General features: G+C 39.9%; 2 protein-coding genes across 6 annotated transcripts in view; one reads left to right on the top strand and one right to left on the bottom strand.

Annotated features, from left to right (window-relative positions):
- LOC117828694 (very-long-chain enoyl-CoA reductase) overlaps positions 1–11118 on the top strand; it is a 47923-nt gene extending 36805 nt beyond the window's left edge. For all 5 annotated transcript variants that reach the window (XM_034705904.1, XM_034705903.1, XM_034705902.1 and 2 more), the window contains 12 exons: positions 1536–1586; positions 1766–1817; positions 2713–2757; positions 4903–5006; positions 5248–5357; positions 7085–7190; positions 8130–8202; positions 9193–9236; positions 9320–9377; positions 9984–10072; positions 10166–10211; positions 10300–11118. In XM_034705904.1, coding sequence (XP_034561795.1) covers positions 1536–1586; positions 1766–1817; positions 2713–2757; positions 4903–5006; positions 5248–5357; positions 7085–7190; positions 8130–8202; positions 9193–9236; positions 9320–9377; positions 9984–10072; positions 10166–10211; positions 10300–10427 — 906 coding nt within the window. In that variant the 3' untranslated portion in view covers positions 10428–11118. The remainder of the gene's footprint in view (positions 1–1535; positions 1587–1765; positions 1818–2712; positions 2758–4902; positions 5007–5247; positions 5358–7084; positions 7191–8129; positions 8203–9192; positions 9237–9319; positions 9378–9983; positions 10073–10165; positions 10212–10299) is intronic.
- Positions 11119–12522: 1404 nt separating this feature from the next.
- Positions 12523–24716, bottom strand: part of abca4a (ATP-binding cassette, sub-family A (ABC1), member 4a) — a 46178-nt gene continuing 33984 nt past the window's right edge. The window contains exons 26-50 of the mRNA XM_034705807.1: positions 23503–23708; positions 23076–23130; positions 22366–22541; positions 21701–21825; positions 21169–21267; positions 20897–21086; positions 20611–20705; positions 20460–20492; positions 19869–19974; positions 19662–19736; positions 19358–19527; positions 18704–18881; positions 18391–18506; positions 16579–16726; positions 16366–16489; positions 15974–16103; positions 15702–15822; positions 15506–15568; positions 15314–15420; positions 15081–15222; positions 14682–14816; positions 14491–14594; positions 14325–14417; positions 13960–14209; positions 12523–13481 (exon numbers count right to left, since the gene is read on the bottom strand). Coding sequence (XP_034561698.1) covers positions 13362–13481; positions 13960–14209; positions 14325–14417; positions 14491–14594; positions 14682–14816; positions 15081–15222; positions 15314–15420; positions 15506–15568; positions 15702–15822; positions 15974–16103; positions 16366–16489; positions 16579–16726; positions 18391–18506; positions 18704–18881; positions 19358–19527; positions 19662–19736; positions 19869–19974; positions 20460–20492; positions 20611–20705; positions 20897–21086; positions 21169–21267; positions 21701–21825; positions 22366–22541; positions 23076–23130; positions 23503–23708 — 3161 coding nt within the window. The 3' untranslated portion in view covers positions 12523–13361. The remainder of the gene's footprint in view (positions 13482–13959; positions 14210–14324; positions 14418–14490; positions 14595–14681; positions 14817–15080; positions 15223–15313; positions 15421–15505; positions 15569–15701; positions 15823–15973; positions 16104–16365; positions 16490–16578; positions 16727–18390; positions 18507–18703; positions 18882–19357; positions 19528–19661; positions 19737–19868; positions 19975–20459; positions 20493–20610; positions 20706–20896; positions 21087–21168; positions 21268–21700; positions 21826–22365; positions 22542–23075; positions 23131–23502; positions 23709–24716) is intronic.

The raw sequence follows: 24716 nt of genomic DNA, 5'->3' as shown, positions 1-24716 counted from the left end.
AGCGGGTTATTACACTGTCCAGTAAGGGAACCAATTTAGCAAGGACAGCTCTGCTGAGCAGCACAGTACGGAGTGCTTTCAGGGCAAATTGTGGGCCACCACCCACCGTCCTGCGTGCATATGCCGTACATCACCGCTGACATGGTCTAATTAAAATGAAGAAGATGAGAGCGGGAGAGCAGGAGGACAACAACAGGACTGCTTCCTTCCTTTGAGACTAAACCAGACTCATTACTCTGACTGAGATTACTGGACTCAATCAGGAGAACAGAACATACAATATCACTGAGGAAAATATCAGCTGCACCTAGTAAGGATATTTAATTTCATATTCATCTGTTCATAATCATACATTGGAATGGCCCGATTGGAAATTAAGCTGCAAACTTTTCTCAAACAGGCTTAGAAATAAATCTTTTCACCCTGATGCTATGTAATCTTTTAGCTGAGTGCTGATTTGGTTTTAGTAATACCTGTCTACCTCACATATAACACATATCTTTTCTTGTTTGATAACTATCATATATTTAATTATATTATACCTTTTTTAAATCAAAGAGCACCATTATTAAAGCTAGTCCAAATGTCATTCAAATAAGCTGTGATCTGGTTTTACACTTTTAATTATGGAACTACATTTCCCAAAATGCTTTGCTTGTTCTTGCTAGAAGGACACGAGCAAGCAATGTCCAATAATTGTCCAGTATTTAAACCAAATTCTATGTATGATCTGAACAGCATTATTTTCTGCTCTTGTGTCTTATCTTTCCTGCAAAAGCAAGCACAGCATGATGGGAGTTGTAGTTCAATATTAAAAAGGTAATGCACACTAAAAAAAAAAGTAAATTAACATCCTTATAATTGATTAAGTTAATGATAAGTATCAGTTAAAGAGAATTAAGACCCTTTAAAGTCCTCTAAAAATGCTAAAACACAAACATTATTACGGTTAGCCTTCAAATCCTTCAATCAGGACACATCCTTTTATTGTTTATGCATTTTCTATGCATTTATTTTTGGTATGCTTCAATGTCAGTGTCTGTTTTGATAATTTTTTAGCTGCTCCAAATTTTTTTTTGTTGTCCATACGTTGTTGTGTTTATGTCTTTTATGTACAAACTACTTTGAACCAATCACCTAGTAAAGCTGTTTGAATTGAAGTGAATTAAGATTGTTCTTTGGAATGAACATGTTCATTTATGACAGATAAGAAAGCTTTATAAATGCTTTGCACCATTTTTGCATTTTAGGGCAGGCCAAGTCTTCATTAGTGTTCTCAAATTTGTAGATTTGAACTACACTTCCAGCCTTCCAGCTCTGAATAAACAACATTTTAACAGCTTGCTGACTAAGTTTGGAGAGAGATCCAGCTTTTACTAAGATTGGTTTTATAGCTGAGGCTGCATAGAGGCAAAGTGTCAATTCATTTGTGAATGAATTTGAGGCATGAATCAAATCTCTTCCAGTCGCTTCAATAGAAAGATTAAATGATGTGCTTGTTAAACTAATACACCTGCTCTTTGTGTTTTCATAAGGTGAAGATCCTAGACGCCAAGACCAAAGAGCAGCTCTGTTTTTTAGTAAAGGTATGCTAACTGGGAAACATTTTTTTAAATTATCTGGTTTGGTACTCTAAAGGTTAAAACCATCTCTAGGATTTAACAGTTTCTGGCTTCACAGTCTGATTTTTACTGCTTCAAAAATGTTCAGCTTCTCCACCACGACAACATCATGTTGACATCCTGCATGTTTGTATTTGACTCAGGTGGAGCCACACTCAACCATCGGAGACATCAAGAGCCTTTTCCACAAATCATGTGAGTGTATGACTGCAGTTTTACATCAATGAAAGCATCTTGTCTTCATTGCTTTCGTTATAAATGGTGCAACATTTTTTTTTTGTTACGTTATACTTATCTTGTTCCCTGATATTGAAGAAGCACTCCTCGTATGATCTTCTTGTCAATTTCAGTAAATATCAAACATTTTTTCTGGTTCTTTTGGTATCTTTATTTGCAATAAACTTAAACATGACTTTGTTTGCTCTTGAATAAAATATACAGTATATATAGTTAAAGCTGCTGTTGGTAGTCACAGAGAAAACATCTGTACAGAGAGGGGGACTTCGAATGTCAACACTGTCCCTCCCAACCAGATTTCCTCTTAGCCCTCCAACACAGATCAACGTGTGCAGTCATGATAGTGCTGGACTCATAAACAATCAGAGGACATAGTACGGGCCACCCCTTAACCAATCAGGACAGAGGATTGGAGATTAGCTTTGCTTGGTCCATCATAAAGGGAACGAGGGGAATACTAACATTGCTTGATACAAAGGCATTGGAAAACGCAGAGATTTCGCAATAGTCTCAAATTACTCCACTTACTGATGAGTACAGATGGGCATTATGACCTTTTCTCCAAACCCAGCAGAGAAAAAGCAACGTTTTTTTACACCATTCCAACCAACAACAGCTTTAACTCACTGCAGTTTGATTATATTATCTTACAGTAGTTAAATCATATCATTCTTACACTTATTGTTCCCTCTCCAGTTATTCTCATTTGTATGTTTCTCCAATGTTTGTACGCCATCAGCTTCCTTCAGAGCTGCAGAGCTCAAAGTTGCTCCATTGTGATCAAATATTATCAGAGAGCTAAAATCTGTATGTATACCGGTCTTGTCTAACCCTGTGTGTTTGTGATCCTCAGATCCTCACTGGTATCCAGCGAGACAGGCCCTGAAGCTTGACCCTAGTAAGTAGCCATGTTTGGATTATCTTCTGTGTATGCATGTTACACAGTTGCCATGTTTTTGTGCAGAAGGAAATGTGGCTCCACGTGACCTAAAAGAAATATGTATATTTCTTTAAGATTATTTTTGGGGCTTTTGGTGCCTTTATTTAGAGACATGAGAGCGGAGAGAGCAGCGGGTAAGTTGGAATGATATGCAACTGGGTGCTGCAGGTTAGAATTAAATCCAGGCTGCATGTCAGGAGTTGCTTTTGTTAAGTTTTGTATTTTCTTTTTGTAAACTGTCTTTGATTTCCTGTTTTATTTTGTAGATTTACCTCATGTTTCGTGTCTTGTTTCCTCCCTGTCTGTAATTTGTATTAGTTATGAGCAAGCGGCAACCTCCGGTCCCAAACTATGAAGCCCATGCAGAATTGTTATAAACTGCAATTCATCGAGTGTCCACTAGAGGCTGACTGCTGAAACACTGGAAACCACAAACACACCAATTCAAAAAAGACGATCTTTGCAGCATTAATAAACATGTTTACAGCCTGGTCCAAAAAACGGCTTGGCTCTACGTAGCTGATTTCTTTAACGGCACACACTGTACGAGGGGTGAGTTTTTTTCTAACGTGATGGTTCAGAAGATATTAAGATTACGATTTTTTGCCCAAATGAGGACATGACTGACTTGACTCCTGGTCGGGAACACATAGCTGTTGGCTAGGAGGCTCAAACTCCTCCTCTTTACGTCACACTATGCCTAGTTGAGTTCCGCATTTCCAATATGGCTGCCTCCGTCGAATGGCTTCAAAACGGCGCTCAGGAACAGATGGGTGACGTCAGGGATACTACGTCCATATTTTTATGAGTTATCCTTATGTTTTCCTTATTTCCCATTTCCTGTTTTATTTTGTAGTTCTTGCACGCTGTGTGTCTGCATAAGTTTTACTTCCTGCCCTGTGTGTAATCATTCTATAGATACTAGCTCTATCTGAGTCAGACTAATGTCAGTTTGTTAGCCATCAATAATTATAACCACACACGCAGTCTAATGAATGGCTTTAGGCAAGGCAAGGCAAGGCAGCTTTATTTGTATAGCGCATTTCATACACGAGGGCAACTCAATGTGCTTTACATTAAAACATTAAAAGCATTGGAGACATTCAGACAGGCATAAAATAACACATAAAACAGAAAAGAAAAGGAAAATTAGAAATATATTAAAAATTACATTAAAATTTTAATTTAAAGTGGGTTAAAATAATCTAAGATAGGAAGGCAGTGGCAAAAAAAAAAGTCTTATTCTTTGATTTAAAAGAGGTGAGAGTTGGAGCAGACCTACAGCTTTCAGGGAGTGTGTTCCAGATATATGGTGCATAATGACTAAACGCTGCTTCACCGTGTTTCTTTCTGACTCTAGGAACTGAAAGCAGACCAGTACCTGAAGACCTCAGAGGTCGAGGTGGTTCATAAAGTAGTAGCAGATCAGCAATGTATTTTGGGCCTAAACCATTCAGTGCTTTATAAACCATCAGCAGGATTTTAAAGTCTATTCTCTGACAGACAGGAAGCCAGTGTAGAGATCTAAGAACTGGAGTTATGTGGTCTACTTTAAAATGAAGTTGCACGGTTCGACCAAGAATCTGAAACGACTGGTGTTCAGTTTAGAAGGAAATGATTGTCACTCTCACCTTTACAGAGCGTCAGTCCGTGTGGAAACCACTGTTGGTTCTGCCCTTAAAGTCAGTCACAAAAGAGTTCAATATTTAAGTAGCTATATAGAAACATAAAATGAACATAAAATGATAAAATCAATAACTTTGTGAAGGCTGTCTTGTTGCTAAAAAATCAGAGCAGAAACTCTGATGAAAAGCTATGTGGGCCAGTACCCCCTGAGGATGGGCTAAAAATGTCATCCAATTAGTTCAACACATTAACTGTGTCTGTAGCCCCATGAGCTGCAGGTTGAGAGGACGTGTTCTGAAAATCTGATCACATACAAATTCAGAAAACTGCGAGATAAGCCACAATGTTCTGAACAAAACAACTTAAATTTTTTAAAAATATATTAAAAACAAACTATGACCGTGTTCTCTGCTTCACATTAGACTGATTTTATGATGACATACTTTGTGTGTAAAGCTTTTTCTTCTTCCTTTACAGAGGAGAAATCACTCAGAGATGATGAGATCTTACAAAGTCTACCTGTTGGGACCTCGACCACCTTTTACTTCAGAGATCTTGGTCCACAGTTGGGCTGGACTATGGTGAGAAGATTGCAGATGATCCAATACTGAGAGAGTAGGAGAAAGAAATCACTGACACAGACGTCAAAAGGCTGAGTGTTACGATATTGGGGTGCAAATGTTTTGTGACTACTTTATAATGGCCTGATCCAAGTTTGAAACAATGTTTAGTGATAATGTTCATAACAGGGTAAACATATGGTGAGGTGTGTAGCCAGGTATTTCTCACCATCCTTACCTCCTCCTGTTCTTTTGTTTGCAGGTGTTTCTGGCAGAGAGCATCGGGGCTCTTCTCACCTACCTCCTCTTCTATTTCCGGTTGCCATTCATTTATTCACACATTAATACCTCCAGTTCTCAACCTGTGGTAATGTGAGTAAACATGAACTGTAGAATAAGTTGTACTACACCATACAGACTGCAACTAGCAGCTAGTAAGTTTATCATACAGGTAGCTACAATGCGTAGTGACGCGAATGTTAAGTGTTTTTGCTAACCCTTTCGTCTGTGAAGTAGTCGTGGCTGTAGAGGACAAAAGCTCCTATGATCCATGATAAGTATGATCCTCCATTTGCCAAGTTTTTACTATCAAAAACGTAGATAAGTACAAAGATTTTTGCACACAACAACAACCACTTTCTTCTTCATCGTCTTCATCCAACAACTCAGCTAAATACAAAAAATACAGTATAGTTTGTCCATTCTTTACTACTGTAGTATGACGGCGCATGATGGCGGCCTCCATGCAAGGGGTCCTGCTCCTTATGTAAATAAGAAAGGTTGACACTAACTGTACTCCCCCTCCTTAACTCACATATATACACAAACATGCTTACCAACCACCAACCACCTCAGGACTGAACCACCCCTGCATCATTAACTGCACTTTCCATCCTGTACATTCATTCATTCATTCATTCCGCACAAACTGTAAACTGTAAAAACTGTGAAGTAAATCTCTTCTAATCCCTATTGCACTACTGTACACATAGTCTAGTCATTCATGTAGATACATATTCTATCATATTTATTCATCAGTCATATTTGTATATTCTGTATTTTTCATGTTATTTAACTTACTGCTAAGCACTTCTGGTTAGATGCTATCCATATTTCATTGCTTGTTTGTACCTATTACATGCTCAATGACAATAAATTGAATCTAATCTAATTTAAGTAAAAAATATTAATAATAATAATAATATGTTCAGGTGATTATACACTAATTTAAACATATTTATGAATAATATATGACATTTCTAAGTCTCTTCTGATTGATAAATGCTGCTGAATTTTACACACTGTGCGTTTGTGATATGTTCAACTTCAAGAAGAGTTACATGATCATACAAAGATCAACAAAACCCTTGTAAAGAGCAGCACCTTCACCCAAACCACCATCTTTTCAAACCCTGACAAAGAACTTCAGTTGCTGAAAATTGGTTGGATCTTGATGTGTCTTGGTTGCATTTGTGGCTGCCCCCGTCTTCATACCAGGTGTGAAGTGTGTCACAGAAATGAGAGTAGAGTTAGAGGGTTTGATCTTCTTAAATTGAAAGGAAACAGGTGTACTTTTCAAAATGTTGAACTCTTCATTGATCATTTATGAGTTGTGATCAATGTCTGCTGCTCACTGTATCATCCCCACTTTGTACTTTGATGTCCTTGATACAGAACTTTATCTAATAAGCAGTTAAAGTCAGAATCTGTAAAATTAAATCAGAACAACAATGACTATAGACTGCATTTCAGGCTTGAAAGACTGGACATTTCAGGGAGCCTCTTATTAATGTTAATCTGCTTATTGATTCATAATCTCTCTCTCGGAAGTCATCCTTTCATTGTTGGAATTTAGGGGTTTTCAAACCCTACATATCGATTATTTGATTATCAGAGTCTGTTTTTGTTTGTTTTTAGATCTGATATGTACTAAAATACACCATAACTTCTCAACTATTCAAACACACAGTGTTGTAGAACCGCAGATGTTGCTGCAGTGCTCCATTTTTTAGATAACCTACTGATACACTTGCATACCATAAAAAATAATATTAGAGCCTCAGTGTAATGTTCATATTTCCCTCCTCTGTGTCTGTCAGGCTCGCCTGTGCCTGTCATACCTTCCACTATGTGAAGAGGTTGATAGAGACTATCTTCGTGCATCGTTTCTCTCCTGGGACCATGCCTCTCAGGACCATAATCAGGGTGAGGACGTACCCTTGAATGGAAGAACCTCTAACAGCCTGCTCACCTCTTTAAAAGGTGTGGCCTCTTTTCCCCCATCCCTCACCAGCTGTTGTAAGCAGGTTTCTGTATCAGAAGGAGTCCTCAGGCTAAAACACTGCCACAACAGTCTAACAGGATAATGTGATGATGAGGAGGGCTAGCTGGTTTGGTCCTCTGTTTCTGTATCTAGGCTTAGACATCTTATCAAAGGGGAAACAATATCTCAAAATGGAATCGTCCAATTTGTCCTGCATGAAAGGATGCATGTATTTCTATGGATTTCATCAGAGGCTAAATTGAAGAAATGGACATAGCCAATGCGACACAACTGATCAGTTTGTGGATTTCAGTTTGGGAGGCCAGCAGTTTGATTTTGGACATCACCATTTTGGAGCTAAGAATGTCATATTTGGACCAGAGAGACGAGCTGGAGAGCAGTGATGAGTTAGGCAACACTGAGTTATCATCTGACTGGCAAAAAAAAGCCTTAAACAAACCCCACTTACTGAAAAGGAAAAGCAAACTCCTCCATGTCTGTCAACCAAACACTGACTAAGACACTTTTCAGGTCACCATGGCAGGAATTCATCAGTCACATCCTAAAACTAAAACTTATGCTCTCTCCGACTCTAAATGGGACTATCATTTCCAAAGTGAACACCATGCTGTATTCAAGAAGACTTGAACCTAGAGATAAAGACCAGGAACATCTTTACATAGAAAACCAAAAGAAGCTTATTTCTCCTAGACTCTTATACACTCAATTCTCTTGTTGCAACGTTTGTAGCCAGTGGAGTCGCCCTCTGCTGGCCTTTAGAGAGACCGCAAGCTGAAGAGAGGGTTTAGACTACATCCACTACAATGTAAATTTCCATATGTGTACTGATACATCTTCATTGTTCTTCTTTTTTCTCTTAGAATTGTGCCTATTACTGGGGTTTCTCAGCTTGGCTGGCCTACTACATCAACCACCCTCTTTATACACCTCCATGTGAGACACAAACACACACACAGACACACACACACACACACACACACACACACACACACACACACACACACACACACACAGTGAAACTTTGTTCTTTTTCTCTACTTACTTCTCTTTTTCCTATTGAAGAGAAAAAATGTATTTTTTAAGTGTGGCTGTATAAGTTACTTGATTATACTAAGTGTATTAGCCCCAGGGGAACCCAGTCAGCGCGGACCCTTTGTTGAGAAACTGACCAGAGAACCGGAACAGAGGCTAGACTATCACTGCTTCAGACAGCGTCAGCACAATTCAAACACTAATGTCAGTGTTAAGGCTGATTTATACTTCTGCGTCGCCCCTACGCAGCAGGGGCTGACGCAGACATTAGCACCACATACTTGTGCGTCGATGTGTGTGGGCAGTGTGGTCTCTCTGATAGCCGGTCGCCTGCTTCCGGCCCCGCTACGATCTCTGTTTACTTTTCCACAGCGATTCAGAGCGTGTTATGTTAATCTACAGCTGATACATGTTACTGTTTATCATACAGACTTGATTACATGAAGAATAGAGAGGAGGAGATGAAATACACGGCCGATGTGCAGCAGATGTCCGGGATCCCAGAAGTGTTGTAAATGTGGGAAATACAAGCCGCCAAGCGGACCAATCACAGGGCTTGCGGTCCGCGTTGATTAGACCCGTAGTAACATTTTGGAGGAGGTGCACGTCAGCTACATGCGTAGGCCTCTGCATAGGAACGGGAGCTACATAGAACCCCGGCGTAGGCTCCGCCGTCGATTTGACTCATAGGTATAAATCAGCCTTTACTGTACGCTCCATTTAGACATTTTCAGCGCTAAACTTTGCCGTCAGAAAGCCACTTTGTTTTTTTCACTGCTCCACGGATACGTCACATACATGTTCCTTGGCCTGCAGTACACCACCTCATAGAACCACTCTTAAAAAAAAACTAACTGTCCCTTTAACTCAATCATCTATCGCCCTCCACAGCATATGGAGAACTTCAGGTCAACTGGGCATTAGTCATATTTGTGGTAGGTATACATTATGTAGACATACAGTCTAATCAGTTCACATGCACAATTCAAATAGAGTGAAATGAATATTTCTGTTGCAGATGTGCGAACTGGGAAACTTCTCCATTCACCTGACTCTGAATGCTCTCAGAGGAGATGGTGAGTTGTTGAGCTTTTTCTGTTAATGTTTTTTAGAATCAGTGATCCAGTGTGAAAGGTTTAGAGGGATCTATCAGCAGAAAGGGAATATAAAGGCACATTTGAATCAGTGTGGCGGCATCTGAAAATAATAAATGTTAGTAGTCTTCTTAGAATGAGCTCTTCATGTGTGCAGTGTAGATCATCTGACAGTGTAGGAAATTACATACATTACTCTGTTTTGCTGTAACAGTAGCCCAGAACAGTCAAACCAGAAAACTGGCTCCAGAGAGGGCTTTTTGATGGTTTTCTTTTTGTGAGTGTAGTGCCCTCTGTCGGTCAGTTGTGGAAGGGAAAGGTGAGGGTAGGAATAATATGTTTTCTTGCATTCCACAAGATCACAACTGGATGTCACTAAATCCTACACTCTGCATCTTCAAAGAAGTAGAATACCTCGTGTTTAAGACATTGTATGACCCTTTTTTGATTTAGTGGGATGAACAATTATCTTAGTCAATTTATCATTAAGTAGAATTATAATATTATCTTTGATACAAGCTCAAATGATGTTGGGGTGTAGCGTGTATTTCATCAAACTACTTTATAAAAATATTCAATCTTCATCAGGATCCAGAGGCCGAAGGTTTCCTGTGCCAACTAAAAACCCCTTCACGTGGCTGTTTTACTTTGTGTCCTGTCCAAACTACACATATGAGGTAAAACAAAGGATGTAGAGTGATTTATCACAGCACTGTCAGCTCACTTTAGTATTTACTTCTGTTTGGCTTTGTATTCTGTACATATTACAGGTTGGAGCCTGGGTGAGCTTTTCTATTATGACTCAGTGTCTTCCAGGTGTGTACAGTTTTATTTTACAAACATAAATCCACACACATAAAACACTAAGATAAGCTAAAATATTTAATATTTCTTTCTGTTGCAGTGGCCTTGTACACATTATTGGGCTTCATTCAGATGACCATTTGGGCCAAAGGAAAGCACAGAGCTTACAGCAGAGAGTTCAGGGACTATCCCAACCACCGGACGGCCATCATCCCTCTGATACTCTGACAGGGAAAAATACATGAACTATTCAACGCACACGAGGAGACTAGGTTCACTCTCAGAAGGTTTTTTACACTCAACAAAGACATTTCCAGAACTATGCAAGTTTTTATGGCAATGGTGTACTCAGAGTGGAAACAGAAGCAATAATATTGAAGCAATAAACCGGGGTATTTAACATGTTTGTCTGTGATACACTAATGATGAGATTGATTTTATAATGACTGAGTTATAAAGTTTATAATAAAAGTAAATACATCTCTATTGCTGTATTATTCTCCTCTCTATGCTGCAGTTCAAAAAGGCTTTTCATTATTTTTTATGAATAATTATTTTTATCACTAGATGTTCAGTTGTTTATAAAAAGTAGACATGGCCACCATGGCATCTTTCATCTATATCGAGGATGATGCAAAACTAGAGACTGAGAACATAAATTCAGAGGGTAAATGTAAACAGGGAATAAATCAACTGAGAAGTTGGACCATTTTCTCATATACTTCTATACAATCAGACTGCTTTTTTCAACCATTGTAGTTGCCCCCTGCTGGACAGTCTATTTGCAGATTACAGCTACGTGTTATTTAGAGTCTTAGGTCATCTTGGAACTCCCAAGGGCGAAGTTAAAAACCAGAGGCAACGGGCCTTTGCAGTCAGGGCCCTGTCACTCTGGAATGACCCCGGAGGGGATCAGGCAAGCCACATCCTTGTCCTCTTTTAAATCTCTTTTAAATACACACTTTTTAAAATGTGGTTGCACTTCTTAACTCATCACTGACTTTTTAATTTCTGCATGGTTTTTATTATTGTTTTTACTTATCTCATTCTAGCTGTGCTTTAGTGTTTTCACTCGCTATGTCTTGCACTCTGTAAAGCACTTTGTAAACATGTTTTTAAAAGGTACTATATAAATAAAATGTATTATTAAATGTATTATTATTATCATTATTATTATTTTGACAGGTAGCATCATGGTGGCCTTACAGACTGTGCTACTTTTGTGGATATAAATTGCTTTTATTTAGCACTCAGTTTTCAGATAAGTTAGATTGATAAATAATCTAGCTCTTTACAAAATAGCACTTGTGGAAAAAATGTTGTGAACAAAATTAGAATTTCATGGCATCTGTTTGAGACATACCGCTTTCAGAAAGAATGTATATACAGGAGTCACTTAAGCGTGCTGATATACGTTATGATGCCAAATCCTGCGAGAGCAAATGAGACACTTCCTCAAAGAAATGGAAGTGCCTTACACACAATCAAACAGCTATGCATACAGATTTTTCTTTTTTTGCAAGTGCTTTCACAACACTCACACAGGACACAGCACATCTCTTTGCTCGCATGTACAATATTGCAGCCTGTGAGGAAAACTTTGTTTGAGAGGACCGAAATGCATCTGTGTTCCCTCGAGCACCGTTCTCTGTGTGGAAAACTTTTACCTCCTCACTTGCGAGTAGTTTTTTTTTGTTGGTTACAGTGGTACTCCTGAATATGACCAGAGTAATACAGAGCTTCTTTACTGTTTCACAGATTGTTTGGAGAAATTGAAACAGTCTGGTGTGACATGAATTTGTAAGTGATCAATCAATCAATCTTTATTTGTAAAGCACCAAATCACAACAAACGCTATCTCAAGATGCTTTTACAAACATGGCAGGTCTAAACCACACTCTGTCAAATTATTAACAAAGACCCAATATTAAGACAGGATATGATCCAGTCTACTCTCACTGACAGGACTCGATCCTATCTCATCTTAATCATCCATGGGCATTGCACCTTGCAGTATTTAGCTAGTTACAGCAGTAAGGAAAAACTTCCTTTTAACAGGTTGAAACCTCGAGCAGGGCCAGGCTCATGTTAGACAGCCATCTGCCTTGGGGTAAGAAAGAGGCCTTAAGCCTTATCTTAAAAGCAGAGAGGTGTCTGCCTGCCGCACCCTGACTGGTAGAGGATTCCAAAGGCGAGGGGCCTGATAAATGATAACTCCTGTGGTTTCACTGTCCAATCTCAGGTGTTATCAAAGTGCTTTAGATGAATGTAAATCTAACGGAGTAACGATAAGTGTGTCTGGAAACAAAAAAAGATCAACATCTTGAAGATAAATGTGACTTTAATCAACATGATGCTCTCAGAATCTCAGTGACAGTGTGCCAACATCCTCTACTGACACCAGATGCTGGTGAGATGAAAACAAGTCACACATGAAAATGATAAAAAGCAAAGATGGAACAAGACGTTGGCATGAAAATATCAAATGACATTGCAGCAGCAAAGTTTAAAAAGAAAAAAGAATTACTGTATTGCACTAGCAGATTTTTTTGTTCGATCTTAATAAAACTCACATGCATTAATGACATCAATAAAGTGCTAAGACTGCTTCTCTTCAAATATCTAAAAAAAAAGGCAATGAAATTTATCTTGCTTGGCATCTGAAGCAAAAATACACAGGACCTATCGCGTCTTTGCGTTATTATAACAAACTTTTCATAAAGTCTTAACTCCTATGCTTAGTTTCATTTTTACGTAAGGCCTACAAGGTGAGCAGAACATAGAAAATAAAAGGCACATTATTACTTCACAATCTTTCCATTAAAAGCCCTCAAACACAGCTTACTTGAAAAGAACAGCAGAGTATGTGCCGTACTGCCGCATGACAAATAACAGTCTCAAAGCGGCTGCCTCCTTCATGGACTGTCAAGGCAAAGCACCACAAAACTGATCAGAAAGGGCTGCATAGTCTTCTTCTGTAGATCATCTTTGTGTTTTTAATGTCCCAGAACAGCTCGAGTTACTTCTGCTCTGTCTTATTCTGTGATTCAAGTTTTGCCACCACGCTTCAGTCCTGACGTATGCACATGACAGCAGGTGGCAGTCTTTGAAATCTGCAGAAACCACATGCGGTCTTTCCCATAAAGTGCTCTTCAGTAACGTTCACTTCTCCACAGATTTAAGTGGAATGTGTTCAACATGTCGCTGAGCTCCAGCAGCTTTTGGATGCAGCACAATGGTATCATCCTCTCTTGACTGTTGCTTGGCGAAATTCACAAAAACCTGCAAAGACAGAAACATTAGAATCAAGAAGTTGACCTCTGAGCTTAAACAGCTGATTGGACTTGAAATAAGTGTCTAAATTCTTCTCAATTGGTACTGTCAGCATTTATTTAGGTAATTAGTGAATTTGTAAAAGGTGATGCTCTCCCTGGAAATAAAAATCACCACATTTGCAACCAGTCTGATTATAATTCCCAATGTTTAACTGTCATGGAGAACAGCCAAATGGTCTGTGGCTTTGTTTGCTTATTTCACTACAGTTAAGTTTTAAAGACCCCGGGAGGAACAGCTGTTACTCTGGTGATAACTAATCAGTGTCCTATGTAAATATAAAGTTAAATAGGTTTAAATAAAAAATAAACTAGACTTTAGTGGAAAGGGGAGGCAGTGGGGAAACTTGGGCACAGTAAAAGCAAGACCCCCCTGGTCTTTTTACAGAAAAGTAAAGGGAGAAATTCTGATCCCTAACATCACTGACCTGGTCTAAAGTGGTCTGTGACACAGAGTAGTCCTCTATTTTGAGCTTGTCTTTGTTAGCCAGGACCATCTGAAAGATCTTAGCCAGAGAGGAGGAGGAGATCTTGTACTGCAGCGTGTTGTAGTGTTTCTCTCTCTGGATGCAGCCGGGGAACGTGCTCTCCATGAACGCCTCTGTGGGGTTCAGGTCTGGGGGGAAACCGGGTTTGGCCGACCTGATCTTCATGGTCACGACGTAGCCGTCACCAAACCTACATTCAAGTAGAAAAAATAAAGAAATTAGTGAAGCTTTTGTTTTTTGTTTTCATAGCTCTAAAAAATGTGAATCTTCTATTTAAGCTATGGAATTAAAGTAACATGACTGACTTGTATTTGAGATGCTGAATGGTCCCCAAACATTTAAAGGATCCGTTCACCATGATAGCTAAACGGGTACACAGCGCCTCACATTCCTCCATACTGTAAACATAGATGATAAAGTTAGAGCTCATGCATGAAATGAAAGCATGTACAGAAACAGCAGAGAGTGTACCTGTGTGAGGTGAGGACCACAGCCCGTCTGTCCTGGATGACACTCATTATGGAGTTCCATAGGAAGCGTCTGGACAGAGGGTCCATCCCTGTGGTTGGCTCATCCTTAAACACAGTTATAAGAAAAACAAGCACATTAGCATCCACACAGAACACCAAACTCAACTCTGATCCTCTCAGTGTTTCCCTCACCAGCAGCACCAGAGCGGGACAGCCGATCATGGCGATGGCTGTGGACAGTTTCCTCTTGTTTCCTCCGCTGTACGTCCCAGCACTCTGACCTGCGTACTCAGACAGACCCAGTTTCTTGATGGCCCACTCTGCAACCTATGCACAAGAAGGACAAGGTGGATAACCATTCAGGCAAACTTAAGGAAAGAAGAAGCTGCATACTTTATGTAAGAACAACATTCATAGACTCTTGATGGACCTGGTGAGGGAGCTATTCACCCTGAAGGGATTCTTATTTTTATAAGCACCTATTCACAATACATTATCCCTCCCTGAAGTTCCAGTTTTTATCAAATTGTCAGTTTTTGTTTTCAGTGCTTACAGAGACCAGATTTGCTTTAAGAAATTGTCAAATCTCACCCTGGTGATCTCGTACTCTGGGACTCCTCTGAGTCGTGCATAGAGATGCAGATGTTCTCTTCCTGTCAGCAGCTCATCGATGGCATCAAACTGGGGACAGTACCCCATATTCTGATGGACGTCCAGGATGCTGGTCAAAATGCTGGAGAGAAGGTAAAAACTATTAAATAACAAGAATGCTGATTTCAAGTCTAAAAATGTATTTTAAATCCATATTTTCTGTTTTTACTGACCTGTGACCAGCCACCGAGGCCTCTCCTGAGGTCACGTCTATGTCGCCAGTCAGCATCTTAAAGGTTGTGGTTTTTCCTGCTCCGTTTACCCCCAGAAGACCGAAGCACTGCAGAGAGTCAGGATATAAAATATGATGAGAAAATAAGAAAACAACCAGTTTAGTTACTGCTGTTAAACCACTAAACACAAACCTCTCCAGCTGAGACTCCCACACAGATCTGGTCCACAGCGGGGATGATCATCCGCGGGTACGTCTGGAAAGTCATGATGAAAACAAAAATAAGGAGGCATACAGATGTAAACTCTTTGAGTTTGACAAAGTTAAGCACATTTCTAACACTCCAATCCTTAATGATTCATCATATCTTAATGAGAGAATTGTCTCACCTTAGTCAGGTCACGTATGCGTAAAATGTCATTTGATTTTCCACTCTCATAGATCCGCTCTCTCTCCTGAGCCACGTCTAAATCTTCATCTAAAATCAAAGACTGTGGGCACTCTGAGATCCTGCCAAAGGAGAATACAATACTCAGACACAACTTCTCAAGTAACATGATCTTTTAGATTTTGTTAACAGGGCAAAAATGACACAGCATGCCTTTGTCTTTAGTACCACTAAAGAAAAAGTACTTAAATACATCCAGCCATTGTTACTCACCAGTGATCCAGGAAGAATCGATACTGGAGGAGGAGGTTCAGAATGAAATAGACAAATCCCTGCACAGTCATGCAGAAAAGGTTCTTCCCAATGAAGTCCCAGTCATAGGGGTCCGGATTGTAGTCCTCACCTGAAGGTATAAGGTTAACACTTGTCAATAAAGCTATCATACATTAACACAGCCTGGTTTTCCTCACGTAAGCCTGATTTCTGTCCCCCAGAGAAAAAACCTGCATCAAAGTTATTTGTACTTTCAGTCAAGTTTGAGCAAAATACTGAAAAATCCTGATCAAGCCAATGACCATACATGTATTCAAAGTGTTTAGTTATAAGTTTATTCTGGCTTAACTGCTGCGATGGATATAACTCATTTGTTCATGTTTTATACTCACCAAAGCGAGCGTAGACATCAGTCATGGCCTGGTTCATAGCCATGTCAATAAGACCTCTGCCCAGGCAGTAGTGGGGGAAGATGAGCAGCACAGTTTTTAACAGCTGGTTGAGCTTGTACAGAGTCTGAAGAGAAAACCAACGCACACAAATAAAGATGATATAGGGGATACAGGAAGGGTCAAACTTAGAGAACACAAGCCTTATGGTCTTACAGTGGTGCCCTCAAACAGGTCCAGGATGAAGGTGATGGCGCTGCTGTTGATGCCAATGAAGAGGTTGATACACGAGAGAGAGACGTAAGCTGTGCTGGGAACGCTGAATATGAAGGACATGGGGTACATCATGGGAGTCACAGACCAGCTGTGTGAGAAAGAGAGACAGCATAAACAGCATGATGGATGTCACAATCGAATCCCAGACAGAAATATGTTTGAAAGGGCAGCAATAAAGATTTGAAATGAAAATAGGAGGGAACACATATTACAAATCATTACCATGAAAACACAGCGGTCAAATACTGTGATATATGCATGATTGATTATTCTGCATGCCAAATGTGAAGTGCAATGATATTCTGGTAAGGATAAAGGCTTCTCTTTAAGGTGGATGGTGAAATATATTTACTGAAAAAGCATTTCAAAATGTTGTGTCAGGAAAAACACAAAAATGATGGATACTGACACAAAATCAATCTTTGGAGTAATAGAGACAACCTTATGACCCTATTTAAAACCAGCCAGTTGTTGTTAAATCTATACAACTGTTGGGTTTTTATTTCCCTCTGACACAGAGATATCTTACCATTAGTTTAACCACTAATTCATAACAATACAAGCCTGTTAATGCTAAAAGAGGAGCTGCTGGAGTTTATAGGGTGACTCTTAAAGGGAATTTCTGGTATATTTTAAGACTAGGTCTTATATTTTACATACATTGAGGTCTCATAGATTTGGGTAAATGTCCCTGTTCAAAGTTTGTTTGCTAAAATGTATTATTTTAACCCTTGATAGGCTCGGATTGTTATTCTAAGTGTCTGACAACATTACAGACAGGATCCCTAATGTCAGTCAATAGCCCCGTTTCCACCAAGCGGTTCAGTTCGGTTCGTCTCGGTACGGCCCGCATTTTGTGGAGTTTCCATTGACTAAAACCGGGACAGGTCCCCAAATTACCGAGCTGTACCGTCCCATTTTTTGGTACCCTTCTGTTGGGGTGCCAGACATACCGATCCAACCCCAGAAGGTGGAGCTAGAAACACTGCAGTCCGTTGGTTGGTCGAAAGAATCGTCACTTCACGTGCGACAGCGGTAATAAAGAACAACACATAACCCCGCCATGTTTAAATCTCCAGTGGACTTCTGGAAGATAACTTTTTTTTGTTTGGAAAATGGCGTCAAGAAACAGCGTTCCATGGTTGAGAGAGAAAGAGACCTTCCTCGCGTTTTTCTTCTTCATTGCATTTATTAGCGAGGTGCACTGTGTCGCGCTGCCATGACGTCACCCTATTACGTAGCTGACGCGGCTATCGGCATCTCGCAAACAGGATCAGGCGTCACCGATCTGACCCGTACCAAACTGTACAGATCCATACCAGACCGCTTGGTGGAAACGAGCCAAATGTTGTGTCAATGCTGCATCCCACTAGTTGGGGCTTTAGCTCAGGTTAATGTCTCCTGCTATAATACTCTACTAACTGGATTTAAACAAGCACAGATGGCAGATGTAATATCATAACGAAGCATGGTGTGTCATTATTTTGATCTAGAAAATGGAGATTAAGTTGTATGTAGGTTGTGTCTCGTTAAACTGGCATATAACCACTCGACCAGAGTAATGTGTAACCAACACAGGCATGTGGATGTTAACCTAAAAGGAGGACTGCAGCTAAATACAAAAAACACATTTTCTGCTCTGTAAACTCAAAACTCAAAAGAAGGTACAAAAAGGTTTAAAGAATTTACCTCCCCTGTTGAAATAAACATAAAGACAAATACATCTAGAGCTTAAGAAAAGGCAAAACCTACCCATAAAGCATGAGCAGGGAAATGAGTGGTTGGAGGTTGCGTCGGGATGTGTAGCACTTCTTATCAAAGAAGATGAAGATTTCCACCACCATGGCTGCACTCAGGGAGTAATTCAACTGCAGCAAGAACAGTCACAGCATGTATCAGTGTCTACGGAGCAGCTTCCATGAGCAAAAGGTTGAATAACCTCTCAAAATTCATGTGTTTTGACGTGAACCTTATTACAGACATCCCCATAAAATGTCCTGTAGTATTATTTAAGTTAGTCAATAGATCTGAATGCACATGTCAGTGGGTATTAGAGTTGTCGTACCATGTCCCAGAAAAAATTGGCAAGCCAGTAGACCAGTGGACTGACACCACTAACAAACTGAAGGTGTTTGGCCTGGGTGACCCTCTCCTGGATTAAATACAGGACGAAGCTTGCTGGGATGAAGGACATAGCAAATATGACGCAGATGGCCACCACGGCATCCAGTGAGGTGGTGAGGCTGGAAAAAAAGAGCAGAGGCGCATTATCAGCAAAAGAACCAGGAGGAAATGTCAGCAGATCTAGAGAAGAAGATTCACTGGAGGACTAATCTTGGAACCCATCGGCTAGAGTCTGATGATATACTGTACGTATCCATTTGTAAAGACGGGGAGCTTCTCTGTATTTCTGGTGAGATCAGCGGTCAACAACAGACTAAGAACTCAAGCAGTGTCCTTGTGTTCGGATCAAAAGTGAAGCGAAATTCACCCCTTGAGATAAAGCTACAAACAAACAAAGTCATGTCTTGGTTCATTACTTCCTTTAGCGCCCATTCATTATTCTGAAGGACAACTGTAAGTGTGGATTTGACACCACTTCAGGGTATCACACCCTGGTCCTACTTCTTTCAAACTCTCTCCTTTACCTTGCAGAAGCCTAGAAGAGTCACAAAATATTATACTTTATTTAATAAAAGTTAAAATTTTGATGGCTTACACAGTGATCTCAGACAGCTGTTCTTTGGTGAGGTTCAGAGGATGGTTGATGGCAGTGATTCCATATTCGTTCAGGTTAGCATCTTTGGGGAGGTTAGAACGGAGGATGGCGTTGTTTGCAACGTTCATGAAAGAAACCATGGCATGCCAGCCTTTATTGTTGTACCAAACCTGAGAGAAGACAGTGAACCGTGTACTAAGTATTTGTAACAGTATGACCTATAACATACAGCATGTATTGGGTTGTGACAACAGGTTTTAGTGTAGTGTGTCTCATCAGGCCGGTGTGCCCTTTTTGGACTAACCTTGACATTGTTTTGAGTCTCCATGTATCTGAGAAACAGGCCGATGTCCTTGAGAGTTTTTCTGGAGTTTTGGCCCTGCAGTGAGAAATGTCATGCCTCATTAAACAGAGGCCAATGAAGTGACAGGTAGAAAAAAAACCAACAGAAACAAAGACAATACTACACTTTAATATAAGCCATCACAGATTCTGGATGTTAAAGGAATACCCCAGTAATGTTGAGCAGTCGACCCAGCTGTGCAGCCAGATCCCGGATGGTTTTTGGTTGCAGGTTTAAAATAGGAAGTTGTCCTCCAACTGATATACCTCCATACCTGAACACCACAGAGAAAACCCTTATGACATCTATCATTACTTTACTTTAACTCCAGCCACTCCTACCAGTTCAACCACTGAAAGGAGAACCACAGTGTCAATTGTAGAGAAGTCTGTGAGAAGATGCTTCTACTTCTCAGCTGATTTATTCCCTCAGTTAACCTAATGAGTTCATGCTCTCGATCTCTAATTTCAAGGCTTACTTGAAAGGGTATGCTTTAAGGCGGGGCTACATTGTAATTGACGAGTTGATAGAAAGGTAACATCTCATCACTGAAGGTGTAGTGATGCATACTAACCATCTGCTCCAAATATGGTTACCATTAAAGAAAATAGAAAATGATGACAGCCAAAATGCCAAACTCAAGACATGTAACAGTAATCCTTAAACTAATAGGTTAACTCACTGTGGCTCCTTCTACTTATTACACAGTTCTAACTATGATCTGACGATAATGTAATAGGGTAAAACACTTGAAATTACCTTTGTTCATTCACCCAATATTTGCTCTTCAAGCTGGAAAGAGATTAAAAAACAACCTTTAACATACAAGGTTTCTCTCAAAACGCCCGGGCATGTCAGAGTGTATTCTTTTTTTGTTATGCTTTTCCAAACTAGTGCAAGAATCTTATACCTGGTTCTGATGAGGCTGGGATAGGTCTTCACTAGGTAATCTGAGATGTTTCTGCCTGTAAGGTCCATGAGAACATCTCCTGTAGACTGGATCCTCTGGTAGGCAAAATAATACAAAGTTTACATTTAATTTCAGATACTGATCGGTAAAGTTTTGCTGCTATGCTAATGACACCCTATGTTACCTTTCTAAAACCCCAGGTGATATTGTTATTATTATTATTTTTATTAATTAATTCACAAAATACTGTGCTATGGCTGTCATATTTTCAGTGGCAGTGCCCTACCTGTGGAGGTGGCAGACCTCCAGCCCCCTCAGGACACACAGGGAGCATGGTGAGTTTCTTGGATGTGCTGCACTGACAGTCTGGAGACGGTCTGAGACAGTTCCACTCTTGACCAGCCAGCATTTCAATCAGGACAGGGTTAACCAACCCCATCTCCCATTCTGTGGTGATGTTGTTACAGGGAAAATCTCTTGTCGGAGAAAAAAAAAATCAAGTTCAGTCATTCAATCCTCCTCTGAACAAATAATTGGAATGCGTGAAAGGTGACTCACTCCAGTGGTTCCTCTGCCATGCAGCGAGTCCCAAAGCCGGGTTTGTCCAACAACACCTCAGCAAAGTACCTCATCTGAGCATCCAAAGGACGCTCATTACTGCAATGGAAAAATATATAATTAAAACATGTTTATATGCCAATATCAGTAAATAAGGCTTTTAATTTGAGAGAGATGTACAATACTTTTTGTAGATCGTTAATTATGGAACTATTCAAGCTCTGGCTTATAACTCAGAGGGTAAAGAATCTGTGTGACCTCAGTTTTGATCCACATTAAAAAACATTGTCAGTGTGACAAATTCCAATGCAGGGACCCAAATTCATGCCGTTATCACTTGTTGAATCAACTACTGCAATCCTCTTCTTTGTGTACTTCTGAAAACGAAACATTTTTCTGTTGCAGCTGCCCCAAATTCAACAGCAAGAATGCTGATAAAGACCAGAAAGAGAGTCCACATTGTACCGCTCTTAAAGTCCCTGCATTGTCTGCCAGTATGCAGAAGAAGCGATCTTGTATCCATTATGCCCACCTGAAGAAGGTGTACTGTCTCCCATACATCCAAGGACTGAGAGTCAGACTTGGATACTCCCCGAAAGGTGGGACAATCAGAGTGAATGTGAGAGCCAGGAAAACAAAACTGGCTGGAAGCACAATCTACCAAAGAAAAGAGACATGACTGTAAACCATTATTTAGCACTGGAGCTAGTATCATATGACGGAAGGTTGTTGTGTTTTGTGGAATGTTGTGTTTTGTCCCGAGTTTTCAGTTTCAGAACAGCTGATCCGAGTAACTCTGAGTTAAGAGGAGCAGTGTGGGAGAAAAGTGTTGCTCGATTCAACTTGTAAGCTTGAAAGTAGTCTAATCATTATACTTTGTTGTAAGGTTTTGTGAGATGTGATGTTCTCTGAAATGTATTGTGGTGTTTGATCTGTTGAAGTGTTTTGTTTTGAGATAGTTTGTCTCCATTTTTGAAAGGTTATTGTGTTTGGGAAATATGTCATTTTCTGAGATGCTGCTCTTTTAGAGAACTGTTTGTTGAAGGGTGTGTTTGATAAAATATGAATGTGACTGGTTTTAAAAGTGAATGCAAAACATATCAAGCAGAAAAACATGCGCAAAAATGCGGTTTAGTTTTCTGAGTGTTGCACTTAACTATGAATAATCCAATTAGAGAATTAACCAAGAAAGGTTACCTGAGCGAAGAAGTCTTTGTAAGAGCGAGTGGCATGATGCATCCTCTTTATCAGCAGAGCAAGGAACTGTTTGATGGTCAGATGAAGACCTTTGACCTGATATGACCCCCTTCCATCAGTGCCTCCTGGGACATCACATGGACCCTGGCCATTGGTTTGCATGAGCCCATCTGTCTCTGTAGTGGAGAGCTCAGGTCAAGTCTCATGGTCAAAATTCAGAGTGTCATTTTTCTAGATCAAAGAGGCCATGCAGCAAGCCAAATGCTTTCTATGAACAGCCATCCAAAAGCATAACCAGCAGACCTCTACCTGCCTCAAGGATGGAGTTTATCAGAGTAAAAGCTCTGCATCAATTCATGGCTAAATTATCAAAAAGTCTGTAGTCTAAATGCTGAAGCTGATGAGCCCTGGATTACACTGGTGTTGGGAAAGCACATTTTTGTTACATTTTGTTTTCAGAAAAAGAATGATATCTAAATTAAGTATCTTTATTAAACCTGCTCATCACCCAGAGCTACATAAAGACCAATACCATTTCATGTCAGTTTAGTAAAAATACTGATGTTCAGGAGATCAGCTGCTAGTTATTGTCTGAGAGGGTTGGGTAAAAATATAAAAAATATAAAGGGTACAGCCACACATTCAGACATGCAGTTAATCAACAGGATGAGAACAATACATTAAAGAATAGATCTGCGTCTTTTGTTTACCTTGTATACATTTCCTGTTGGTTGCATTTCCATCAGCAGTGACCTTTAGGAAGATCTACAAGGAAACATGATTGTATTTCATTAAGAGGAACAAAGATGAACAGATGCTCTTGATTAGAAAAGCTCATGAAACAGAACCTAATGACTGTGAAGGTGAATGTCAGGCAGCAACTGTGTGACGGATTGCTTCAATACAATTCTCATTACTTTCTTTTGTACCTGTTATTAAACTGCTTTTCAGAGCTAGGAATGAAAATATCATTTACACTGTCAAAAATAAGAAACTGTCTCATTCAGATGTGTTTGATGTATTGTCGTATTATTTCAATTTCATGGACTTTTATGTGAATTTGTAAATATGAATCACTTTTTGTGACCCTTGTTTGCTTCATCTTCAACTATTTCTGCTGTTATCATTTCCACACACCTCCTCCAGAGACGTGTCGGACACACCAAAGCTGCTGAGGCCAATGTCCACCAGAGTTTCCTCCAGCTCCCTGAACAGGCTGGCGTACGCTCGGGGCTGGAAGTTTCTGTTAGGCAACAGGTAGGTCAGCTCTTGGCCGATCTCCTCGATGAGACGACCCTGCGGCACGTGATGATGGATCAGGGCTGTGATGGTCTCTACGTTACCTAAATATAAAAAGGCAGGGGGGATTTTGCCTTGTTTAAACATCCATAACACGTATATGTTTAGGTTTGTGTATTAATTAATCTAAGGGGAAAGTAAGTTGTTGGAGGAAAAAACTAATATCTACTTCACTTTTTAAACCATATTTCTATGTGTTTAACCCACCTGTTATGTTCAAGGTCAGATTGACCCTTTTCAAAGTTAAAAAATAAATAAAAAAAATGTTAAAAGTGTTTTTTCTAACCAGAACCCTAACCCTAATCATAACCCTAACCCTTACTCTAATCATAACCCTAATCATAACCCTAATCATAACCCTAACCCTGATCATAACCCTGATCCTAACCCTAATCATAACCCTAATCATAACCCTGATCCTAACTCTAATCCTAACCCTAATCATAACCCTAACCCTAATCATAACCCTAACCCTAATCATAACCCTAACCCTAATCATAACCCTAATCCTAACCCTGACCCTGATCATAACCCTAATCATAAACCTGATCCTAACCCTAATCATAACCCTAATCATAACCCTGATCCTAACTCTAATCCTAACCCTAATCATAACCCTAACCCTAATCATAACCCTAACCCTAATCATAACCCTAACCCTAATCATAACCCTAACCCTAATCATCACCCTAACCCTGACCCCAACCCTAATCATAACCCTAATCATAACCCTAATCATAACCCTAACCCTAATCATAACCCTAACCCTAACCCTAACCCTAATCATAACCCTAACCCTAACCCTAATCATAACCCTAATCCTAACCCTGATCATAAACTTAACCCTAATCATAACCCTAACCCTGACCCTAACCCTAAGCATAACCCTAACCCTAATCATAACCCTAACCCTAACCCTAACCCTAATCATAACCCTAAACCTAATCCTAACCCTGATCATAAACTTAACCCTAATCATAACCCTAACCCTAATTATAACCCTAACCCTAATCACAACCCTAACCCTAACCCTAATCCTAACCCTAACCCTA

This window comes from Notolabrus celidotus, chromosome 17 (genome assembly GCF_009762535.1).
Source record: "Notolabrus celidotus isolate fNotCel1 chromosome 17, fNotCel1.pri, whole genome shotgun sequence".
Lineage (NCBI taxonomy): Eukaryota > Metazoa > Chordata > Actinopteri > Labriformes > Labridae > Notolabrus > Notolabrus celidotus.
This window is presented reverse-complemented; position numbering and strand designations above follow the sequence as displayed.